This window comes from Apium graveolens, chromosome 3 (genome assembly GCF_009905375.1).
Source record: "Apium graveolens cultivar Ventura chromosome 3, ASM990537v1, whole genome shotgun sequence".
Classification (NCBI taxonomy): domain Eukaryota; kingdom Viridiplantae; phylum Streptophyta; class Magnoliopsida; order Apiales; family Apiaceae; genus Apium; species Apium graveolens.
The window spans coordinates 63,110,002-63,134,842 of record NC_133649.1 but is presented as its reverse complement, the minus strand read 5'-3'; the positions used below and the strand labels follow the sequence as shown (position 1 = coordinate 63,134,842).

Here is a 24,841-nt window from a genome sequence, read left to right as displayed (position 1 = left end):
ATAAATAAGAATTACTCTAACAATTATAACTACGAGAATAAGATTGACTGAATTGATATATATGACAAACATGGGATTCTAACTTCATTAAATACTTCATTCAATAGCTTTATTATTCTTAACCTTAGCATGCAATGGTGATGACACTAATCAAACAACACTGAAACTGATAAACGCCAACTTTCGTTGCACGAGTACCATTCTACCAGACATTCATAAAAGAGATATAAGCTGAATAGGCACCAATTATATTGAGACTCTATATGTCTATAGAATTTGACAACATAATGGTTTAAGCACAAGTTATTAATCTTGATTATATAGGGCAAGTAAGATGGTTAAAATTACCTACGAATCATGCATAATAAATACATGAACCTATGCTAGCAAGGCAAGTTTTAAATCCTTAAATTCACTTTCGCTTCATTAAGAATTAACACACTATCTTATAAGTTCGTGACCCTCATAAGACGAATACTGCACAACCAATACTAAGATATCATACAATCACCATATACTAAGGCATCAAACTAATTTAACTAGAGAAATCCATAAATAAATCCGCTAGAACCCCACGAGAACGATTAGCCCATAATCGGACTCATCATTAACGTGGGTTCCGATGAAAACATGATATAGCAAATATAGTCTTTATACGAATAAATAAAATCAAGTACAAACAAGAGTATAGGTTCAGCAAAATAAGAAATAAGAATCCAAATTACAACTCAAAACAAAGATTCACAAGAATAAACTAGATCGTCTTCGCCTTTGTTGAATTGTGCTAAAGGTCTCGTGTCGTCTTCTCCTTGCGCTCTGGTCCGTCTCTGACTTGATATATATTAAAAAGGACCTGAAGTTATTTATATAGCTAGCCCTTCAACAATCTGGAAGCCTTCCCTTTTATAATTGTGGTAGAAACAGGTCTGAAATTCGGCTTCGGCAGCGGCCGTACGCTATCACAGCGCGGGACGCGCCGTCCTTCTGGGAAAAACTCGGATTTCTTCTTAAATCTTGCTGCTTCGAACTGGCTTTCCACGAGCTTTTATTCCAACACCACCTGGACACCAAATTAGCACCAAAACAATGCTAATTCACCTGATTACCTGAATAGTGCCTGAAATACAAAAACACTAGAAAACACATTAAAACACATAACAACTTGAGTACAAATGCATCAATTCAAAGCTTATTAGAGCATAATAAAGTGTCATAAATACCACTTCACCTCATGAAGAAACTTCTTCCTTTGAGCATAAGATAAGTCGGGAGACATAATATTACTCACAAGATAGTTCACAATGTCTGCAAACCACGATTCTTCTTCTTGCACTCCAACGCGAGAGATGATCAGCAACTTGATTTTCAGTTCATTTTATGTCCTTGATCTCTAGTTCAAATTCTTGGAGCAAAAGAACCCATTGAATCAATCTAGGCTTCGAGTCCTTCATTGAGATGAGATATCGAATGGCGGCGTGATCAGTGAAAACTATCACCTTAGTCCCAAGTAGGTAAGATCGAAATTTCTCAAAACCGTAGACAATAGCCAAAAGTTGTTTCTCCGTAGTAGTGTAATTCAGTTGAGCACCATTTAGAGTCTTACTAGCGTAGTAGACTACATGAAATATGTTGTTCTTCCTCTACCCAAGAACTGCTCCAACTGCATAGTCGCTTGCATCGCACATCATCTCAAAAGGCTCATTCCAATCAGGTGCAGTTATGACATGTGTCGTGATTAAACTCTTCTTCAATATCTCAAAAGCTGCAAGGCACTCGTCATCAAATTTAAAAGAAACATCTTTCTCTAACAGACTGTACAAAGGCTTTTCCTCATCACTACCTGAAAGGTCAGATGCAATAATAACAGGCAGAGTAGATGCATCACCTAAAAACGCATACCTCAAATGCTCAGGTAAAGGCTTAAGCTCAAGAGATGAGCTTCCTCAATAGAAGGCTTGAGGCATTTAGGAGCTTTGTTCAATTCTTCCATTCTAAGAGATTCAAAAGGCATATCAATCTTCCTTTTCCAGGGAGAAGCATTCAAATATTGCAATTGCTCCTCACCTTCGTCATCTTCACTGTCTGAATTTCCCAATAAGGCTTTTCTAAGGCATCAGACCTTAGCAATTGATCAAGTTCCGATGTGACCACCGAATCGACCAACTCCACTTTTAAGCGCTCCTCATTATCAGTAAGAAATTTCATAGCATTGAACACATTAAAAGTCACATCTTGATCTAGTACTCGCATTGTAAGCTCACCCTTTTACACATCTATCAAGGTTCGGCCAGTTGCCAAGAAAGGTCTTCCCAAGATTATGGGAATCTTCTTATCCTCTTCGAAATCAAGAATTTCAAAATCAGCAAGGAAAGATGAGTTTATCAACCTTGACCAAGACATCCTCCACAATACCTCGCGGATATGTAATAGAACGGTCGGCTAACTGCAAAGTCATATACGTCGGTTTAGGATCAGGTAGATCCAACTGCTTGAAGATTGACAAAGGCATCAGATTGATGCTAGCTCCCAAGTCACATAAGCATCTGTCAAAAGACACTTTTCCAATAGTACATGGAATAGTAAAGCTTCCTGGGTCTTTAAGATTTGGAGGCAACTTCTGCTGCAGCACAGCACTGCATTCCTCCGTGAGAGCGGCAGTCTCTAAATCATCTAGCTTCACTTTCCGAGAGAGAATACCTTTCATAAACTTTGCATAACTAGGCATCTGCTCGAGAGCCTCAGCGAAAGGTATGTTGATATGAAGTTTCTTAAACACCTCCAGAAACTTCTCAAATTGCCTGTCCAACTTTTTCTTCTGCAGCCACTTAGGAAAAGGGGGTGGAGGATAGATCTGTTTCTCCCCTGTATTATCCTCAGGTGGAGTGTGCTCAACAGTAGTCTTCCTTGGTTCCACTTCTTCATCCTGCTGCTTTGCTTCTTTCTCAGCCCCAGTTTCTTCAGTTAAATCTTGAGTTTGTACGGGATTCGCAACCTTCCCAGACCTCAAAGTAGTTGCCTTTACCTGCTCCTTAGCTTCCTTCTTTCCTGTCACTTTAGTGTCACTAGGTAATGTACCAGGTTGACGATTTAGCAAGGCATTGGAAATTTGTCCAATCTGATTTTCCAAGATCTTGATAGAAACAGCTTGACTCTTGCACATAAGCTTCAACTCCTCTAATTTAGATTTTTTATTAGCTTGTTGCAGCTGGAGTTGTTATCTTGGTGCATACTGCGGTTGCTGAAAACCAGGGGGGTTGTACTGCTTAGTTGGATACTGCTGATAAGGCTGTTGAACCACATTCTGAGCGTTGCTCCAACTGAATTTAGGATTATTGCGATTGTTAGGATAATATGTGGCTGGCACAGGTTGCTGCGATCGCTAGAAGTTGCTCACGAACTGAGCTGATTCACTAGAAATTGCGCACTGATCAGTCTCATGGGCACCAGCACAAAGCTCACGGACACTAGTGATTTTATAAACTCCATAATTAGCCAAAGTGTCCACCTTCATTGTCAAAGCCTTAAGTTGGGCAGCAATAGCAATTGTTGCGTCCAAATCCAGAATTCCTGCTACTTTTTCTTGAGTCAATCTTTGGGAAGGATTCTGGTACTCATTAGCAGCCATCAGTTCAATATGTTTATAAGCTTCATCATAGCTCTTAGCCCACAAGGCTTCTCCTGATGCTACATCAAGCATGGGTCTAGAAGTAGCACCCAATCCATTGTAGAAATAGTTGATAATCATCCAATCAGGCATGCCATGGTGTGGGCACTTCCTTAACATCTTCTTATATCGATCCCAAGCCTCACACAGAGATTCTCCAGTTTGTTGAGAAAACTGAGTAAAAGCATTCCTGATTGCTGTAGCCTTCGCCATGGGGAAGAATTTAGTGAGAAACTTTTGAGCAAGATCTTCCCAAGTGATGATAGACCCTGCTGGTAGAGAATGTAACCAAAACTTAGCTTTGTCCCTCAGAGAGAATAGGAAGAGTCGTAGCTTAATAGCATCCTCAGTCATATTGTTGAATTTGAAAGTGTCGCAGATCTCGATGAAATCCCTGATGTGCATGTTGGGGTCTTCAGTAGGAGAACCCCCAAACTGAACTGAGTTCTGTATCATCTGGATCGTGCTTGACTTAATCAAAAAAGTGTTAGCCCTGATGGCTGGTCTGATGATGCTAGACTGAATGTCATTAGTCTTAGGCTTAGAATAGTCCATCAAAGCCTTCGGATTTTCTGCTTGATCACCCATAGCTACTACAATTAGCTCTTCAACTTTCTCTTCTTCCTCTAACTTCTTTTCTTCCTCAGAAACTTCCCTACGAACTACCACAAGTTCTTCCTCGGCTTTATCCAGTGTTCTCTTAGGCGTACGTGAACGCGTATGCATACACCCTCACTAGAGTACCTGAAACCAGACAAGGAACAAATAAGTAACAATGTCTGAATCAATGAACTTTAACGACCACTGATGGAAAGCACATAAACTATAAATTACACTGCAGTCCCCGGCAGCGGTGCCAATAACTTGTTAGTTGCTAAACACGCGCTAATAATACACGCAATTATACGAGTTCGCAAGTAGTATAGAATCTTTTCTAGTTCGTTCCCAAAAAGATTGTATTGGTTAACTATCTAATTTATGCACCTAAGCAACAATGTATGGTTATCGCTCAATGCTAAGACTATAACAAATTGAGATTGTTTATAACTAAGATTGACTGAATTGATATATATGACAAACATGAGATTCTAACTTTATTAAATACTTCATTCAATAGCTTTATTATTCTTAACCTTAGCATGCAATGGTGATGACACTAATCAGACAACACGAAACTGATAAACGCCAACTTTGTTGCATGAGTATCATTCTACCAGACATCCACAAAAAAGATAGAAGCTGAATAGGCACCAATTATATTGAGACCCTATGTGTCTATAGAATTTGATAACATAACGGTTTAAGCAAAATTTATCTATCTTGATTACATAGGGCAAGTAAGATGGTTAAAATTACCTACGAATCATGCATAACAAATACATGAACCTATGCTAGCATGGCAAGTTCTAAATCCTTTAATTCACTTTCGCTTCATTAAGAATTAACACACTATCTTATAAGTTCGCGACGCTCATAAGATGAATGCGCACAACCAATACTAGGATATCATACAATCACCACATACTAAGGCATTAAACAATTTAACTAAAGAAATCCATAAATAAATCCGCTACAACCCCACGATAACGATTAGCCCATAATCGGACTAATCATCAATGTGGGTTCTGATGAAAACATGATATAGCAAACGTAGTCTTTATACGAATAAATAAAACCAAGTACAAACAAGAGCATAGGTTCATCAAAACAAGAAATAAGCATCCAAATTACAACTCAAAACAAAGATTTACAAGAATAAACTAGATCGTCTTCGCCTTTGTTGAATTGTGCTAAAGGTCTCTTGCCATCTTCTCCTTGCACTCTAGTCCGTCTCTGACTTGATATATATAAAAAACGACCTAAAGTAATTTATATAGCAGCCTTCAATAATCTGGAAGCCTTCCCTTTTAGAATTATAGTGGAAACAGGAATTCTGAAATTCGGCCTCGGCGCGGGCGCGCGCTATCACAGCGCAGGGCGCGCTGCATTTCTGAAATCCCGGCGCGGCCGCAGTGCGGCCGCGCGCTATCACAGCGCGACAGCGCCGTCCTTCTTGGAAAAACTCAAATTTCTTCTTAAATCTTGCTGCTTCGAGCCGGCTTTCCACGAGCTTTTATTCCAACACCACCTGGACACCAAATTAGCACCAAGATAATGCTAATTCACCTGATTACCTGAATAGTGCCTGATATGCAAAAACACTAGAAAACACATTAAAACACATAACAACTTGAGTACAAATACATCAATTTAAAGGTTATTAGAGCATAATAAAGTGTCATAAATGCCATTCAACACAGATCACCTCCAAGTTCAAGCATTTTGCTGATCAGATGTCAAGGATGGATCTTACTACAATTGAGGAGGAAAATCAAAAATCTCAAAGAATCCTTTATCTCACTCCATACAGTTGTCCAGAAGCAAATCACTCATTCCAATGACACTAAGGTCAAGCTGGACCAACTTTACCAGAGCAGATATGAGCCTTCAGCATTGCTTATGGAAGGCATCAAACAGGCCGTAGAAGAACATTTTGGAACCTCAACATCTTCTAGCTCTTATCATCCTGGCTCCACTTCCACAAATCTGCATATCCAATCTCTTCAAACTCAAATCTCATAATTACAGAACTTCAATGCTTCTCTCAATGCACAAGGTCCAAGCCTTGACTTCTCTAGTCAAGAGTCAATAAACTGACATCCAGACCTTGGTGGACTCTCATAAGCACCTTCAAATGTAGAATTCTGTTGCTTTGGGGGCCATTATGGGGAAGCTCAATATTTCACTTCCTTCCTTACCTGAACAAATTAGGCCAGAAATTCCAACTCCCTTAGCTCATGCCTGTTTCCAAGACTAAGGGGGAGATTGAGGCTAGGATTGCAAAATCCAGGGATGTCAGGGATGCTAAGACACAATCTAAAGAGCCTATTTAGGTGGGACAAAGCTCAGGTGCTCAAGTTGATATTGGAAAAGAAAGACTACTAAGGGCTGTAGAAGGACCTAATCAAGATTAGGAATTCAATGACCTTCTTGCAGCACTGAGAGTGTCTCTTCAACACAACTATATGGGTTGCAAGAAAGCTTTAGGCAAGAACATAAATTTTGTAAGAGCGGTGGTGGTAAAGATTGACAATTTTCTAGAGAAAATGATTGTCATGAATATCAATGATGGTGGTGTAGACAGGTGCATTCAGGTGACTCTCTCAAATATCTAAACTCTAAGAGCATCTGAACTTGATGTAATGATTGACAGAGTAAATCCAGTCATTTAAGAAGACATTCAACTACTCCAAGAGCTCAAAAAGGCACATATAACAGCTTTTCCAGAAGCCTATCTACATCCACACAAATGAGTAGTTTATGTTTGTCCAACAATAAATCAGGCAAGGCGTCTCATTATTCCCAAACATTGTGTTAAATCAAATATGAGGATAATCATGTCATTGCAATTTGACTTGAAACACAAAAAGAACAAGAAGTCTGAGGATGTTGAAATGATAAAGATCTTGGACACGTATCTCTTGAATCCTAACACCATGTTGCCAAATACTCAGTACAATCTCAGGAAAGATGAGGACGATGATGAGCAGAAGGGTGACAAACAAAATCCTTCTGGCTCAAATCAAAGTCAATCTTCCAAAGCAACTAACAATAAGGATGAGCAGAAGAAAGGAGAAGACAAAGAGAACGAAGAAAAGAAGAAAGCTAATAAGAGAAGAAGTAAAAAGAGAAATGATGGCTCAGAACCACAGCAAACCCTAAAAATCCAAACAGCTCTAGCTCAACCTTTAGCCAAAACTTTTGTATCATCAACCTCAATCAACAAACCACTCTCAACCTTTAAGCCAAAATTTATGTACAAACAAACAGCCAACTCCTTCCTAAAAATTCCAATCATCACAAGCCAAACAAGTCTCAAGAAAATCACAACCTTACCTTTAGCCAAGCCTTCACTAAAAATCAATCTCAAATCTGTTGGAAGAAAATCAAGCTTACAAAGAAAGGAGAAAACACTGAATGGGCCATCTGGAACTGTTTCAAGCAATCTGACTTTCTACCTTTGAATTGGTGAATCTCAGATGAAGATCATTTTCAACAACTTGCTGAGGAAATAGTCAGAGTCTGGGTTGTCTCTCTTAGGGAAGTTAGAATTTTCTATGAAGATGGATCCTTCACCTTTCTTGGCAGTGATTTAATGGCTTCTCTTTCCCCCATAGAAATTAAGAGAATAATAAGTTTGCTAAAGGACAAGGATACTGTTACAAGGGCTTGGAGATCAATTATAGCTGAATGGTTGATTACAAGGGAGGAAACAAGAAAAAGAAATAAGGCTGAATCTGAAGAAAGAGTGAGGAAGTATAATGAGGAAATTGAGATGTTCATAAGAAGATCAGAAGAGCTCAAGGCCAAAGGAATGAGTAGAATCTCAAAGGATGGGAAATTTCTAAACATCAAAGCTGGTGGATTCTCAAGATTTAGGATTGATTTACTAGACAATGGTTATCCAAAGGTAGCAAGACAAAAACTTGTGGAAGCTCTAAGTGGAACACCTATCATAGAAGAACTGGAAATTGTTGATCACTTGAAGGATGTTCTTAGGGAAGAAGCAGATACAAAAACTGTCTTTACCTGATACTTGTAACCATTAAAACTTGTAAATCTCCTAATGTATAAAAGTTGTAATTCTATCAAGCTTTATGTACTAATTTCATTTTCCATTTTTTTAACTTGGGGTTAGTCCTGTTAACAGGCATGAATTTAAGCTAAGCAATCTTCTCACAAATTGGGGGAGATTGTTGTGCAAGACATGCCTGTACTTTAACAAGACTAAGTCAAATTGACAACCCTAATTAAGTTGTATTGTAATCTTAGTTTGTATTTATACTTGTAACATTTAAAGTCTTTAAAAATATAAAAGAGCAGACTAGAGTCTTTTTATTTAAATAGTATCAAGCTTAAGGATTCTATCTGGAAGAAGATCAAGAAGATCATGCCTCAGAAGAATTATGAAGAAGTTTGGAGTTGAATAAATCTATTTGGATAAAAATATTCTAAGTCAAGATCTCTACAAGTCACAGATTTAGTGTTATAGAGAAGTCACTCGAGAACTCCAAATGACTTATCGAGAAGTCAGGAAAGCTTATAGAGAACTCATAGAGATATCGACAAGCCAAATTGAAGACATGAAGATTGGAGATATCGACAAGCCATTTCTTCACTAGAGAACTCAGAGTTATCGACAAGTCAACATTCATTAGAGAACTCTGAGTTATCGATAAGTCAAATTCCACTAGAGAACTCAGATATATCGATAAGCCAAAATTCACTAGAGAACTCTGAGTTATCGACAAGTCAAATTTGACTAGAGAACTCTGAGTTATCGATAAGTCAATAAACCACTAGAGAACTCAGAGATATCGATAAGTCAAAGTGAAGATATGAAGACTAGAGATCTCAACAAACCAAATTCTCTTATAGAGAACTCAAAGACCTCTACAAGTCAAATTATCTATGGAGTATTAGAGATCTCGATAAACCAATATACTTATCGAGATGTCTAGTTCTCTATAGACCAAATGGAGATCTCGAGGTAAAATCTCAAAGTACAAAGTTGCAGACCAGTTCAATATCCAAGATTTACAATCAACAAACAATCCAAACAGCTAGATTGACAAGTCTACAAAAAGCAAGCTTGAAGGATGTACAAGATCAATGGTGAAGATTAACTGACAAAGGAATATCAAAAGTAAACACAGGATGCTAAGATATGCTAAGCCAGAAATAGAAGATACACTTTTCCTAAAATGGAAATGACAAGTGACAGTTTACTAAAACTAATAGTATGTCTTATTGTACACTATATAAACCAGCAGTTAACTAAATTATAAAGTTAACACTGGTCTTTTAGTCAGTTGTAACAATTTAGAAAAAAAATCTTGTAAAACTCTCAAGAAGAAGCTAAGCTCTTTATTCACTAAGAGCCTAGAAATTTTATAGCAAAACATTCTTAATTTTAATATAAAATTAAGTGAGTTTTGAAAGGTCTGTGTTCTTTATTATTGCATGTTTAATTTCTGCAGTAACACTTTTCACTACAAGACTTAATTTACTTTGTTTAACCATAAAAGGCTCAAGAAAATCATAAAAACAGTAAAACACATTCATCCCCCTCTCTGTGTGTTAATCATTTCCTAACAAATATTTTCAGAAAAATGGTTTCAGTGAAGAGTCCATACGAGCATGCCCTCTATACGAAGATAAATTCAGGGGAGATATTATGATCGTATGCTTATACGTGGACGACATGATATTTACCGGAAATAACCCTGGTATGTTCAATGATTTTAAGAAGGTTATGACTAATGAATTTGAGATAACAGATATTGGTCTAATGTCGTACTTTCTTGGAGTCGATGTGAAGCAAAACAAAGACGACATTTTTATGTCTCAGAAAAAATATGCAAGCAGATTTTAAAGAAGTTCAGAATGGAGGAATGCAAGCCAGTAAGCATGCCAGCAGAACCGAGCATAAAGCTCAGAGTTGATTTAACGAGGAAGCCGGTAAATCCAACGTTGTTCAAAAGTTTGGTTGAAAGTATGAGGTACCTAACTTTTACTCTTCCAGATATTATGTATGTAGTTGAATTGGTTAGTAGGTACATGGAGAAACTGAAGTAAGATCACTTCATGGAAACTAAAAGAATCTTGAGGTACATTAAAGGTGCACTTGATCATGGTCTGTTTTACACGCATTCTCAAAATTTAAAATTAGTTGGCTATTCTGATAGTGATTATGGTGGTGACTTGGATGACGGGAAAAGTACTTCAGGATATGCTTTTCATATCAGTTCAGGGATATATTCATGGTCTTCAAAGAAACAACAAACAGTTGCTCTCTCAACATGTGAGGCAGAATACATCTCAGCATATGTCAGGCTATGTGGCTAGGCTACATTTTGAGCGAGTTAAATCTTGCGAAGGAAGGTTCGGTTAAAATTTATGTGGATAATAAATCCGCTATTTCTCTCGCGAAAAATCCAGTGTCACACAATCGCAGCAAACACATCAATATTAAATATCATTTTCTTCGCGAACAAGTGAATGATAAAATCGTGGAGTTAGTGCACCGCAACATTAGGAAAATTTAGCGGATATATTTACAAAGCCGTTGAAGCCGGACGTGTTCCATAAAATGAAAGAAAAGCTCGGAACGCAAAGTCAAGTTTGAGGGGGAGTGTTAGAATTTCCAAACTCTCGAGAGTCTATCATAAATAATAACAGCTTGTATAACTTGTGTATACATGAACACCCATCCTGGAAATATGGTGGGCTACTTATCTTCATGCATGGTTAATACATGCATGGTTAATAGAGAAGGTTGAGTGTTGACAGGATGTATAAATATGTTAGAGTAAATAAAGGTAGGCAATCATACGAAACAAAACAAGGAGTTAACACAGCAGCTAGAAGTTTGATAATATCATCTTGAAAATAAGGAAAACAGCTGGTCATATGTTGAATCCATGAATTAAGGCGGGCTGAAGGAAATCAAAACTGCAACTCAACAAAAATAGGCGGGTCTTGTGTATATGTGCATCAGTGCCTGTAATACCTATAGACTAAGTTAGCAAATATATCTACTATATATACTGGTGGCAGGAATATGTGTAAAAAGCAGACTGCATATATATATATTGCAGAAGTAAAAAGGAAGCAGAAGCTCTCTCTCTTTAGTGAAAATAGAGAAAACACAGGTAGTAATCCTGCTGTATCAAAAATAAAAGTTGTAGTTTTGTTCTTATATGAGTGAATAGTCTGTGTTTTACGATAAGTCCACACACGTTTCCAACAAATGCTTTGTTGATTCCTAGCTCTGGCATCTCTCCATTCTTTCACCAACTTGAAGCTGATCTCCATAGCTATTGTTCCAGAAACCACCTTGTTTTCCCAGACTTTTTGTTTCTCCATGCCCATATACCATACAAGACAATACAGATTTTAACCAATTCTTCTTGAGATAACACCTCTAGCTTATGAAGAAGCCATTCAGGCGCATAATAGACAGTTCTCATGTCAAAATCAAGACTTGCGTGTTGCCAATAACACCTCGCGAATCGGCAGTCAAAGTAGACATGCAATAGATGTTCAATGTCTACATCACACATAGGACATATGATTGGAACATCCACCCCTTTGCCTCTTAGTCTATTTCTCACTGGAAAATTATTTCGATAAAAACACCACAAGAAAATTTTAACCTTACGAGGAAGTACTAGTCTCCAGATTTTGTTCCAACCCTGTGACATAATTATTAGCCTTATTGCAGGTAAGTGTTAACCGTTGATTTTGATGGATAAAGACTCATAGAACGGCTCGATGTGTGATTCTACTATATCTTTAATTTTCTAAATTAATTTACGATATTAGCCTTGACGACCAAACCATTTTATCCCTTGCTCTAATTATATATTTGTTACTTTTTTCTATTTGCCCTGTCTATTTTTCTGCCTGAAAAATGTATGCCTAATATATGAAATTATGGCTTTCGATTTAGCTGAAAGCCCAATCATGAATTTGTACAAATATACAATTTAACTGTACATTCATTCTGGGGATGCACTGTTTTCCAAAAGAATTGCAACCCTAACTCTTGATATCTTTGAATAATAATTCCAGTAAGTATATGTGCAAGGAAAGATTGACTATCGAATACTTATGTTTGATAATTACGTAATACACCCTCAGCCTCTAAAGGTGCAATTCTCACAATAATAGTTTCTCCATGTGGTTGAGCAGGTAGCGATGCCGCAGGCATGCTGCAATCCACTATTTTCTGACATGTCTGAATCAGGCAGTTTCTACAAGTAGGGCAGGACGAAAGTGGGAAGTGAGCCACCTATCGATGCATTTGACGTGAAATCCATGGTTGCACTTGGGCAGAATTTTCACACGCTCGCCTGGAGCAAACTCTGAGAGGCATATTACACATTCAGCATCTAATCCAGGTAGCTTCAGATCAGCTGAGTAATTTACTATTGGGAAAGTTTTGAGGGCTTTTTTCTTGATGCCGGTATTGGCCAAACAAGCCGACGAGCTTTCACTTGATTCAGAAGTTCCCAAGCTTGAACACCGCAATACACACCTAATTATAGAACTAAAGGCAAGCGAGCATATTACTGCACACAAGAGGACTGAGAGTATCATTACAACATTTGCATCGAAACTCTCATCCCCTGTAAAAGGTACTGATGCACCGTCAGTGTTGCCACTAGTTGGCGCAATCTGTTGTGGGTAAAGAGGGGTGTGTGTAACAACCTTCTCGAGTAAATGTGGCGGTTTACTTGCTGAGAGAAAACAGGGGCAGCTGTTGAAGTAGAGAAAGACATGTTTATGGGGATGCAAGTGCTTTTGATAGACTTGTTGTAAATCAAGAACTATATATAGGAAAGTTTAACAGGTGGTGGTAATGGCTGATTGAATAAATAAATAATTATTATAAGATTCCGAGAATATGTGAGGATTTGAAAATGCATGAATTTGATTGTAATCTAATCTTGTTTAAAAGTGTTAATCTAGGTATGTGGTTACTAATTAAATCTTGATTATATATAGGATCTACATAAACTTTATGCTACTAATATAGTTGACAAGTTGTTTGGCTTAAAGGTTCAGAACTGGAGATGGTTAATGAAAATTAAGAAACTAAAAGATTTTTGCAGGGTGCTTACCAAAGCATATCCTCAAGTTGTTTAAGAGACGGATAGTTTTTATTTGAGATAGCGTGCCTTTAAATTCTAGCCATGCTTCTTATTTAATTAACAAGTAATCAAGCACTAAAAGTTGAGCCCTTATCTTCTAAGCTGGATTATACTAATTAAACCTGAAATTGAATTGGAGTGGGATAGACTGTTTAATTTTATATGCAGGTACTTGCACTGTAATTATTACTCAAATGATAACCATATATCTACAAAATGCATTATTGAACAGGTATAGAATCAAGGTATACTCAAATTACCAACCTAAAAATTACTTTACTAACTTGAATAAGATTAAAAATCTTATTTACAAAAGTTACGGATTGGAACAATGAAAAATATTAGGTCAAATTGAATCTATTTGTTCCTGAAAAATAATATGAATACAGAGAGTAGTTAAGAGTAGAAAGCTACTAGTTTCGTCTCTTGGTCAATGTACATCGAGCTTACTACTAATTCAAATATCTTTTAAATGTTACCTTCTGCTAAAAATTACATTACATACTTCAACATAAATTTCTCAATTTATTTTATATTTTAAAAAATATGTCAGTATCCGACAATTATTTGTAATTTATCAAAGATTCTGTTCTGAGAATGAGTTTGCTTATTAATTAGGAAATCTTGTGTGTCATGTTTATTGTTATGAAGTATTAAACGGAGGAAAAGTGATAATGTGAAATGAGCCACCTAACGATGCATCTGACATGGAAGCCGTGGTTGCACTCGGGCAACACTCTCCGCAAGCACCGATAGGCATATTACCCATTCAGCATCCAATCCAGGTAACTTCAGGTCAGCTGAGTTATTTACAATTGGGAAAGTTTGAGGGCCTTCTTGTTGATCGCTGTACGAGGACATTTCACTTGGTTCTGAGCAGGGACGGAGCTAGAATCCCAACTTTGGGGTGGCGAAATTTTTTTCCGAGTAATTAATATATATATTTAATTTAATATATATTAAATAAATTAATAAATATTATTTTTAAAATTTTAATATACACAATATACCTGAATTCGTGTATCTAAATTCGTAATTACTGTAAATATCACTAATATTAGTACTAAATTCATAAAATTTATATATTTTTTAGGGGGCGAACATTCAAAATAATTTTTTTACTACTAAATATATAAATATATAATTTTTTTCCATAAATTTTAATACTAATTTCACGATTATACCGGAGTTTGGGGTGGCGGCCACCCCGCCTCCGTCCCTGGTTCAGAGGATTGCAACCTTCGCAAAGCGCACCTGACTATTGAATTCAGGCCCAGGGAGCAAACTAAGAGCAGAATAGGATTGAAATCTTAACAAGTAGGTATTACTCATCTGAATTCCGAGCTGAGTGAAAGCAGTTTTACTTGCTCCAGAGTTTGAAAATGGAGAGAAGAGAAGAGAAAAGAAAGGAAAATTTTATTCTTCCGAGGCGTGCTCCCGAGTTTTTTGGCGAGAGAAGAGAAATGATCGAGAGAGAAATTTCGTATAACTTTCCCCCAAAACTTTCTTCCCAAAAATGGGAAGATTTGGAAAGATTCTCTCACATTATCTTATTTTTTGGTCACTTTCTCTCTTTTTTTTTACACAAACTCGGGAGCACACGACTGATTTATTTTCTTATATTATTTCTCTTTTGTTCTCTTCTCCTCCCATCTCTTCTCTTCTCCTCCCAATAAATCTTGGGAGGTCATCCGTGTGAGAGAGAAGTAAGGTCGCTCCTAAGGAGAATTGCAGAACCAGGCGGATGTTCACGACCAAAATGAACATAACAATGAGAAGAAAAACAATACCAAGAAGAAATATTTATCATTTACACAATACATGAGACTATTCAAGGAAATCGCGTCTACTGATCTACTAGTAAAGTGAATATATTTTCGTGACGGAAGGTTCATAAGCTAACGCCCACCTATTCTATGTAGGTATAAGTCACATAACTTGTCTTGTTGTAACAAGTCAAATCAAGTCAAGTTACGATGAGTTTATCTCTTCCATGATGATCAATTTGATTCATGTGAGGAATTGTTGAAAAATGTAAAAATATTCAAATATTTTACTGATTTTTTAGGACAAAGAAAGTATTATATTTTAATAAAATATTAATCTATTTTTGGGACCCCTCAAATTAGATAAATATGTGAATTAAATTGATGCAACATTTACATAGCACTAATTACTATGTGCTAATTGAACATGATTAGCTCGAGCTTAGTCAATGTTAATTGTTTGATTATTACGTGATAAATTAGGGTGATATCTTTTGAATTATCACATAATGAGTTAGGGTTATCTTTTAACGAGTACTTAGCGATATCATTTGCAAACTGTTACACAATTCTTACATCCCCGTAAACGAGGCATGGGATCTCAATTCTAAACACACCGAAAAGTATTATACATTTCTTATTTCGCCTATAAACTCTTATAATAGAGTAAATGTATTGGTAAGTTCGGGGAAATATTCAAAGAGGTGCTTTTGAGTATTCGGGGAGTGGTCTCGTGTTTGGAAATCTGTGGCGGGATAGCATTAGCCGGCACTGAAATGACCCGATACTCATCCCTACAACCATTTCACTGTTAAGTTAAATGTTGATAACACATTATAAAATTTCTAATATTTTTCAATTATATTATTAAAATTTTAAACTTTTTTTGAAAGTTATTATGTAAGTAAAACCGACACCTACAAAAATCTTCTGCATCAGTCACTGACTTCAGGTTTATATATGAGGATATTTAGAAAAAAAAAAGAAGGCAGAATAGTTGCTGAAAAGCTGGTTTCAACTTTCAACCTCCTAAAAAAGGATAAGGTTTTATGTTTGCATTACCTTTTAAGAATAGTGCTACATGCTTAAAATTTGATATACAAAATATTTATAAAATAATTTACACATGAGGTGCGATATTTTAATCAGGTTGTTGATGTGATTGTAGGTGGATCATTCTCATCAATACCTACTATATATTCATTTTGTGAAAATTTTTGTATTCAATTTTTTGGATCTAACAATTATTCTACTTTTAAAGCTCCCAGCTACATCATAATTTACATGATTGAAATCTGCCTGCACTTTAGGATTTCATTGTTTTTTTCATTTACCCCGTCTATTCTTCTGCTTGAATAATGCGTGTCTTGTAAATGTAATAAATAGTAAGTTAATTAAGGCAAAATTTAAATCAATATATCGTTATAGATTAGCTGCAAGCACAATCATAAAATTTTGTACAAACGTGCAGTTGAACTGTACATTCATTCTGGGGATGCACTGTCTTCCAAAAGAATTGCAAGCCTAACTCTTGATATCTTTGAAGAATAATTCCAGTATGTATATGTGCAAGAAAAGATTGACTATCGAATACTTATGTTTGATAATTACGTAATACACCCTCAGCCTCTAAAGGTGCAATTCTGACAATAATAGTTTCTTCATGTGGTTGAACTGGTAGTGAGGCCGCAGGCATGCTGCAATCGACTATTTTCTGACATGTTTGAATCAGGCAGTGCCTACAAGTTGGGCAAGACGAATGGGAATTTAGCCACCTATCGATGCATTTGACGTGAAATCCATGGTTGCACTTGGGCAGAACTTTGACACGTTCGCCTGGAGCAAATTCTGAGAGGCATATCACACATTCAGCATCCAATCCAGGCAGCTTTAAATCAGCTGAGTAATTTACTACTGGGAAAGTTTTGAGGGCTTTTTTCTTGATGCCGGTATTGGTCAAACGAGCCGACGAGCTTTCACTTGATTCAGAAGCTACTAACCTTGAACATCTTAAGGCGCACTTAACTATAAAGTTCAGGCATAGTGAGCAAACTACGGCACAGAAGAGGATTGAGAGTATCATTACAATATTTGCATCAAAACTATTATCCCTGGGATTATGTTCTGCGTTGCCACTTTGCGGTGGAGTAGCTGCAGCCTGTTGTTGTTGATAAAGTGAGTTGTGTAATAGCAACCTCCTTGAGTAAATGTTGGTCTGAACTTGTTGAAAGACAACTGTGGCATCGATTATAGTAGTAAAAGACATATTTGAAGAATGCAAGTGTTTTGATTAGATTACTCGGAGCTTGTTGTACTATATATAGGAAAACTCAAAGGGGAATAGTGAAGCCTGGTTCATTAAACTAATAGTTTTATGATTTTGAGAAAATATCTAGCCAACTCAGCAACCCTAGTAGTAATTCTTAATACTAGCTGACAATGTGCGAATCATGTGTCCCAGATTAAAATATCGATATTAGAATAAAGTAGTTTTAGAGAACTTAATTTGAAGTTAGGATGAAAATATATGATAAATATTATTTAAATATGGAGTTTTAAGAAATTGAACCCGGATGAAATCAAATAAGTAAACAAAATAAATAAATCATGTATGAGAATCATGTGTTTAAATTAAATTTCAAAGCATTTTAAAATAGGCCTAAAAATTGAAGTGAACAAGTAATTTGGAACGACATGAGTATTTGGTGATAACCAAAATATAGAATTTTGATATGATTGTGTTCCACTAAAAGAGTGTTTAAGTTTTAAAATAAAGAGTATATATTTTGTTTAAAAAGTTTTCACCAGTGGATTCCTCCATTAAACAAAATCCATGACTTCACTAAATAAATAAACAAAATCCATGAGTTTGATCTTTATTTTCATGTAGTAATACTCCCCACTACAAGATTTTTTTTTATTGTACTCGTATCTTGTCTAAAAAGTGAGATGATCTTTGTGGTTCCTAATTTTTACCTTAATTATATATTGGATCTGCCAAATTTCTTTTGTATTAAAGAACTAGGCAAGTTGTTTTGGAGAAAAGTTCTAAAAAATACTATAAACTACATTGAATCCCATGACAATGGATGCAAAAGATAGTCATAGGACGTTGTTACTGGAAGCATATTTTTGGAGTTGGGTACATAGATATTTGATACAGATATTTGGAGATATGATAACTTTTAAAACTAGTTAAATCCTTATCTTCTAAGCTGGACTACACTTAGTTAAACCAAGAGGTGACAGTAACTTCCTGAAGTCACTTTACATGAATTTGTAATCTCATTCAGGGTCCAAAGCTAGGACTTGAAAGACAGGCTTGTCCTTTGATTTGTATGTATCCGGAGCCGGATCTAGAAAATTTTTCTTAGGAAGCACTGATTAAATTTTGGGAGACATTCTTTTGTTTTCCGATTTTTACCGAGATACTTTGATATTTTTTTCAAACATTAATGATAAAAAAAGATAAAAAATAAAATTATTAATTGGAGACACGTGTGTCCGTGTAAGATCCTCCCTGCCTCTATCTAAACATATTGTGCATCAACTTTTGTATTGTAACTTTACTCGGCCATCTACAATTAAGTGTGCTATTATGTGTATCAACTCCTTAAATCATCTGGACTAAGAATATGTTCTAATCCTTGAACGTGTTGTTGCTTCGTTATTTACCGCAGGTGAGTTAAACGTATGTGATAGCATTATAGGCCATTTGACAAAAATTTGGAACACACAATTTGATAATTAATTCGAATTATGTCAATTAGTTGTTCGACTTAACATAAGTGGGACGAGCATTACTATAGCTAGGTATAAGATATCTAAAGAGTAATAGAAACTTCTTAACTATAAATTGAATGGAATCTGTTAGATGCTCATACATTAAGGGACATGGAGAAGATTAAACCAACTCAAGAAATGTATAAGCTTCATAAATGCAAAATAAATGTTATTGTATTGCAATATATGACCAAGTCAGAAAATTTTTTATGGAAAACAATATTTACTCTTTAAGTGAGGAGGTAGGTACTATCGGTTTACCTTTCTCTCAAAACTAATGAAATTTTACTAGAGTTGTCAAACGGATAATTCGGATACGGATATAAATATGCTTATATCCGTATCGGTATCTGCAATCATCAGATTCGAATACGGATAATATCCGCTTTATTTCAGATACGGATAATATACGTTTTTTCTCGAATACAAATGCGGATATTTCGGACGAATATCGGATATTTTGAATTTTTTTGTTCCCCCTACCATTTTGACGATGATTATAGAACATTTTCTACGATTAAATACAAATAATATATTTATATATGTATAAAGTATGTGTACAATTATATAAATTTGTATAAATGTATTATTTAATACATTTACACACACTATGATCTAAAAAAATAAATTTTAAATTATATATAAATATATATTTATATAATTTAAATATCATATATATATTTAGTTTCGGATTCGAATATCCCGAATTCGGATACAGATAATATCCGCTTTTTCTCGGATACGGATAATATCCGCTTTTTCTCGGATACGGATGCGGATTTTTCGGACGAATATCGAATTTTTCGAATTTTTTTAACAGCCCTAAATTTTACTGCTTTATAATCGAGCAAGAAGTTCACGTGGAAATAACTATTTTCTCTTTTAGTGTAGACGTAATGTCTGCCATATAAGTTAGAAATAGAGGTGGCCAGTTGTGCGGGTCGTGCGGTCCGGGCCGGGTTTGAGTCGGGTTAGTGCTCGGAAGATCAAACTCGTAACCGGCTCGTAGATGGGACGGGCTGTGCCGGGCCGGGTTTGAACCGTGAAAATTGAATTCGTAATCGGCATTTCGGGTTGTGTGTGCGTGCGTGTCGGGTTGTGTTGTGTTTGTGCGGACTTGCAGGCTTTCCTTTCTTTTTTATATAAGTTTAATTCGTTAACATGCATGCAGTCAATATATACTCAAAAATAATTGATCTTGCCTTCCAAAAATTTTCTATTAAACAAATAAATCAATCTTATTCTCAATTACTCAACTTTTATATTGTATATATAAACTTGCATGCACATGCCTATGGAAAACTTCCTAAATACAATATTATATTAATAAAAAGGAAAGAAAGAGATGACAGAGCAATTCATAATCTCAATCTAATTTTAACTTATGTGCGGGCTTGTGCGGGCCGGCTCGTGCGGTTCGTGATTCGTGCGGGCCGGTCCGGTTCCGGGTTTCCATTTCTATATTCGTAACCGGCACATCAATTTTAACGAGCTGTGCGGGTTTGAACCGGGCCGAATAAAATCGAATTTTCAAGCGAATCGGTCCCGAGCAGGCGGTTCAAACCCGCACAAGTGGCCACCTCTAGTTAGCAATCTTTTTAAACCTTTAACCATGAGAAGAATAATATGAGCATGCATTACTTCTATATTGAAAGAAAAGATTACATCAATAGAAGAAATGTATAAGATTTATAAATGGACAATAAATATAATCGTATTGAAATATATGACCAATCCAGGAAAACTTCTATGGAAAAACAATCTTTACTTTTTAATTATGGAGTATGCATACCTTTTACGCTTATAACTTATAGAATTTTATTGCTTATAATCGAGGAAGAAGTCTTTATGGAAACAACTAATCTTCTCTTTTAATATTAGACGTAATGTCTGCTATATAATTTTCATATACGTTAACAATCTTTTTAAACGTAAGAAGCTGGCAATACTTTTACATTAAAATAGAAGATTAAACTTTAAACTGTTGGGCTTGCTATGCTGGCCTAACTTCACATTAATATGATATTGTCCGTTTTGTGTCAGACTCGCATGGATTTGTTTTTGGGTCACTCCCAAAAAACCTCATATTAGTGGAGTTAATTGGACAATCTCCCCCTTCACACATCGGACTCGATACCTGTCAGATCTGCCTCCTGATTGTATGATCTGGCTTCCCTTTGACCCATACTGGAAGGCCCATCTGCCTCCCCCTTCATCCCATCCTGGGATAACTCATTTGCCGCTTTCTATCTTCATTCTGAAGCCCACATGAGATTATTATGGACCGTCATAACCTTAGCTCTGATAACTGGTACAACTTGTTGAACCCATCTGCCGCTTTCTATGTTCATGCTGGAGCCCACATGCGATTGTTATGGACCATCATAACCTTAGCTCTGATAATCGTTACAACTTGTTGAGCCCATATGCCGCTTTCTATGTTCATTCTGGAACCCACATGAGATTCTTATGGACCGTCATAATCGTAGCTCTAATAACTGATACAACTTGTTGAGCTTGCTGAGCAGGCCTAACTCTATTATATTAATATGATATTGTCCGCTTTAGGCCAGGCTCGCACGGATTTTTTTTTGGGTCACTATCAAAAAATCTTATAATAGTGAAGTTATAGGCTCCGTTCTTTTTATAGGATAGTTGAACGAGTTTTTCATTTTTATGGGATAGCTGAACACAAATTAACAAATATGGCACAGAACGCCACTTTTTCTATTTACGTGAAGTGGCGTTCTCAAGTAATTTTCTTTTTTATTACTTTTTTTCTTTTCCTCCCCGTTTCTGACTTGTGTATTTTTATTTTGCTAGGAAAAAAAATTATGTGAAGGGCATATTTTGAACTCTCATATTAAATTAAGAAAAAATTATTTTGGTTTCATTTTTTGTTGTTGGGTATTTATGTAAACCTATTTTCAGTGTATATTTTCTATTTTAATTATAAAGTTGTATGTATATGACTTTTGTTGCTACAAAAAGGGTGTCATGCGAGCCGGGTGTGCATTTGTTACGCATGTTTTGGAACGCTTATATTTAATTCAAAAAATATTATTTTTGTTTCATTTTTTATTGGGTAGTTATGTAAACCTATTTTTAGTGTATATTTTTTATTTTAATTTTAAATATTTTTTTCAATGATTTTAGTTGCTTGAAAATGGGTATCATGGCGGAATATTTTTTTTCTTTACGAGGTCTCATAATCAAGAAATATAAAAGTGTAGTTCTACGTAATATATAAAAATATTATTTGTTTGATATTGACTTACATTTAGTATGTTGTGAGCATTAAAAATAAAACTAGCTTAATGCACAGGATGATTATTATGTCTTTATAATTTATTTGACTATTTATTCTTTATCTAATAATTTTGTTTTTAAATATATTTTATGTTCTTAATGAATAATGTATTTTTTAAAAAATTGTACTTTTTGTACTTATATATTTAGTCATTATTATATTATTATATTTGACATTCTAAATATAACATACATATTATAATTTATTTTATTTCTTCGATTGTTTGATTTTTTTTCTCACATTATAAATTTTTAAATTGAATATTTTAATAATATCATATAATATATTTACGTAATTAATTTTCTTTTATTTATATATATATATATATTTTTCTTAATCTTGTGCAGTTTGATCAAAAATTGGAAAGTTGTTTGGGATTTGCATTTTGCGGCGTTTGTAATAATATTTTATAATTTTTCGGTTCTAGTAATGATTTCGAAAAAAATATTTTATACTTAATTGTCATAGTACTATTAAATATATTTTATTAGCTTTGTATTTCAATTTTGAATTGTAAATTTTTTTATATTATTATTATATTTCTTCCTAATTTTTTTGTTTTATAGGATTCATGTGCTCTATTTATAATGTATTTTATTAAATTTGTATTTCAATTTTGAACTGTAATAGTTTTTATTAATATATTTTTTCCTTATTTCTAAGTTTTATAGGAATCATGTGTTGTATTATATTAATATTTTGATATAAAATAATATTTTAACTTTAATTAATTTCTCTTTATTGTTAATACTTACGTATTATAAATGTATTAGAAACAATTAGAGTTTATTGTGAAAATTACTTTTTCTAGTAGGGGTGTAGGAGTTTTATATGACCTGTGAAATAACATTAGTCGTGATGACCGAATTACACAATGGTGCCATATTAACTTGTTAGAGGATGTAACATATTTACATTTAAAAAACTTAAAATTATTATTGAAATGTATTGAATATTTACATATTATATTTGTGCCTTTTTTATATTAGTTTTAGGTTTATCAACATATGTATTGTGTTACGAACAAAAAACAACAACATATGTATGGTGTTACGTAGCTTCCTAGCTTTATTTTTTTATAAAATAAAAATTACAAGTATTTATTCATAAATATTTTAAATAAATTGTTTCTTATATTATATATATAGCATAATACTTTTAATATTATTTTATATCATTTAAAAATATATAATTATAGTTCACATAATATTTATTTTTATTAAGATAATTGTTGCTTGTTTTATATATTTATATATATATGTATGTATATATAATACTTTTATTAATATTTTATATTATTTAAGAATACATATTTATAGTTCAATTTCTTAATTAGTTATCTATTGGGTTTGCAAATTATTAGCTATTATAATAGAATAATAGAATAAATGAAATAAATATATTATACCTACACTTTAGCACGTGCAAAAATGAAATTATCTATTCAAAAATATTTTAAATCAAACTAACACATTTCAATTTTTTGTAAAAATATATAATACAATACTTTTATTAATATTTTATATCATTTAAGAATATATATTTATAATTCAATTTTGTTATACAAATTATTAGCTATTATAATAATATAATAGAATAAATGAAATAAATCAACTACCACCAAAATAATAAACTATTATACCTACACTTTAGCCTTTAGCACGTCTGTACACCAAAACCCTCTTACTCCAAGTATATATATGATATAATTATTTAAAAAAAAACTATAAAACATTTCAGTTTGTACGGTCTAAAAATTATTTTACATTAGTTAAGATTTCCAACATACTGAAAATAAAACAGAAAAAACAAAATGGAAAAATGCAAAATAATATTTTATAGTTTTTTAAAAATAATTATATCAAACAAATAACATTTTTATATATTACATAGAACTACACTTTTATAATTCTTGATTATGAGGCACGTAAAGAAAAAAATATTTCCCCATGATACCCTTTTTCAAGCAACTAAAATCATAAAAAAAAATTAAAGTAAATAATATACACTAAAAATAGGTTTACATAACTACCTAACAAAAAAAATAAAACCAAAATAATATTTTTAGAATTAAATATGAGCGTTTCAAAACATGCACTCACGTAATAAATACATACTCGCTGATACCCTCTTATAGCAACAAAAGTCATATATGTACAACTTTTTAATTAAAATAAAAAAATATACACTAAAAATAGGTTTACATAACTACCCAACAAAAAAATTAAACCAAAATAATTTTTTTTGAATTTAATATGAGAGTTCAAAATATGCCCTTCACATGATTTTTTTTCCTAGTAAAACAAAAAAAAACACAAATCAGAAACGGGGAGAAAAAGAAAAAAAAAGTAAAAAAAAAAAAAAGAAATTACCTGCCACTTTTTCAAGGTAACATTAACAGAACTCCAGATGGCTGTTTATATACAAACAAATTACCACTCCCATAAATGATCATTTGTGGCTCAACTCCCCACATAAACCAATCTAAGAAATGTATAAGATTCGTAAATGCAAAATTAATATTATTGCATTGCGTGATACATGACCAAACCAGGAAAAT

General features: G+C 34.2%; 1 protein-coding gene, 1 non-coding gene and 1 pseudogene across 2 annotated transcripts; 1 reads left to right on the top strand and 2 right to left on the bottom strand.

The window, feature by feature from the left end:
• Positions 1-3,755: 3,755 nt before the first annotated feature.
• Positions 3,756-3,862, top strand: LOC141716189 (small nucleolar RNA R71). The gene has a single exon (XR_012572907.1). It is a non-coding gene; the product is annotated as a small nucleolar RNA R71 (small nucleolar RNA).
• Positions 3,863-11,352: 7,490 nt separating this feature from the next.
• On the bottom strand, positions 11,353-14,283 carry LOC141714272 (RING-H2 finger protein ATL78-like; annotated as a pseudogene).
• Positions 14,284-16,782: 2,499 nt separating this feature from the next.
• Positions 16,783-17,454, bottom strand: LOC141714271 (RING-H2 finger protein ATL78-like). Its single transcript, XM_074517802.1, has one exon. It carries the CDS (start codon positions 17,452-17,454, stop codon positions 16,783-16,785), a length of 672 nt encoding a protein of 223 aa, XP_074373903.1.
• Between the last annotated feature and the right edge of the window lie 7,387 nt (positions 17,455-24,841).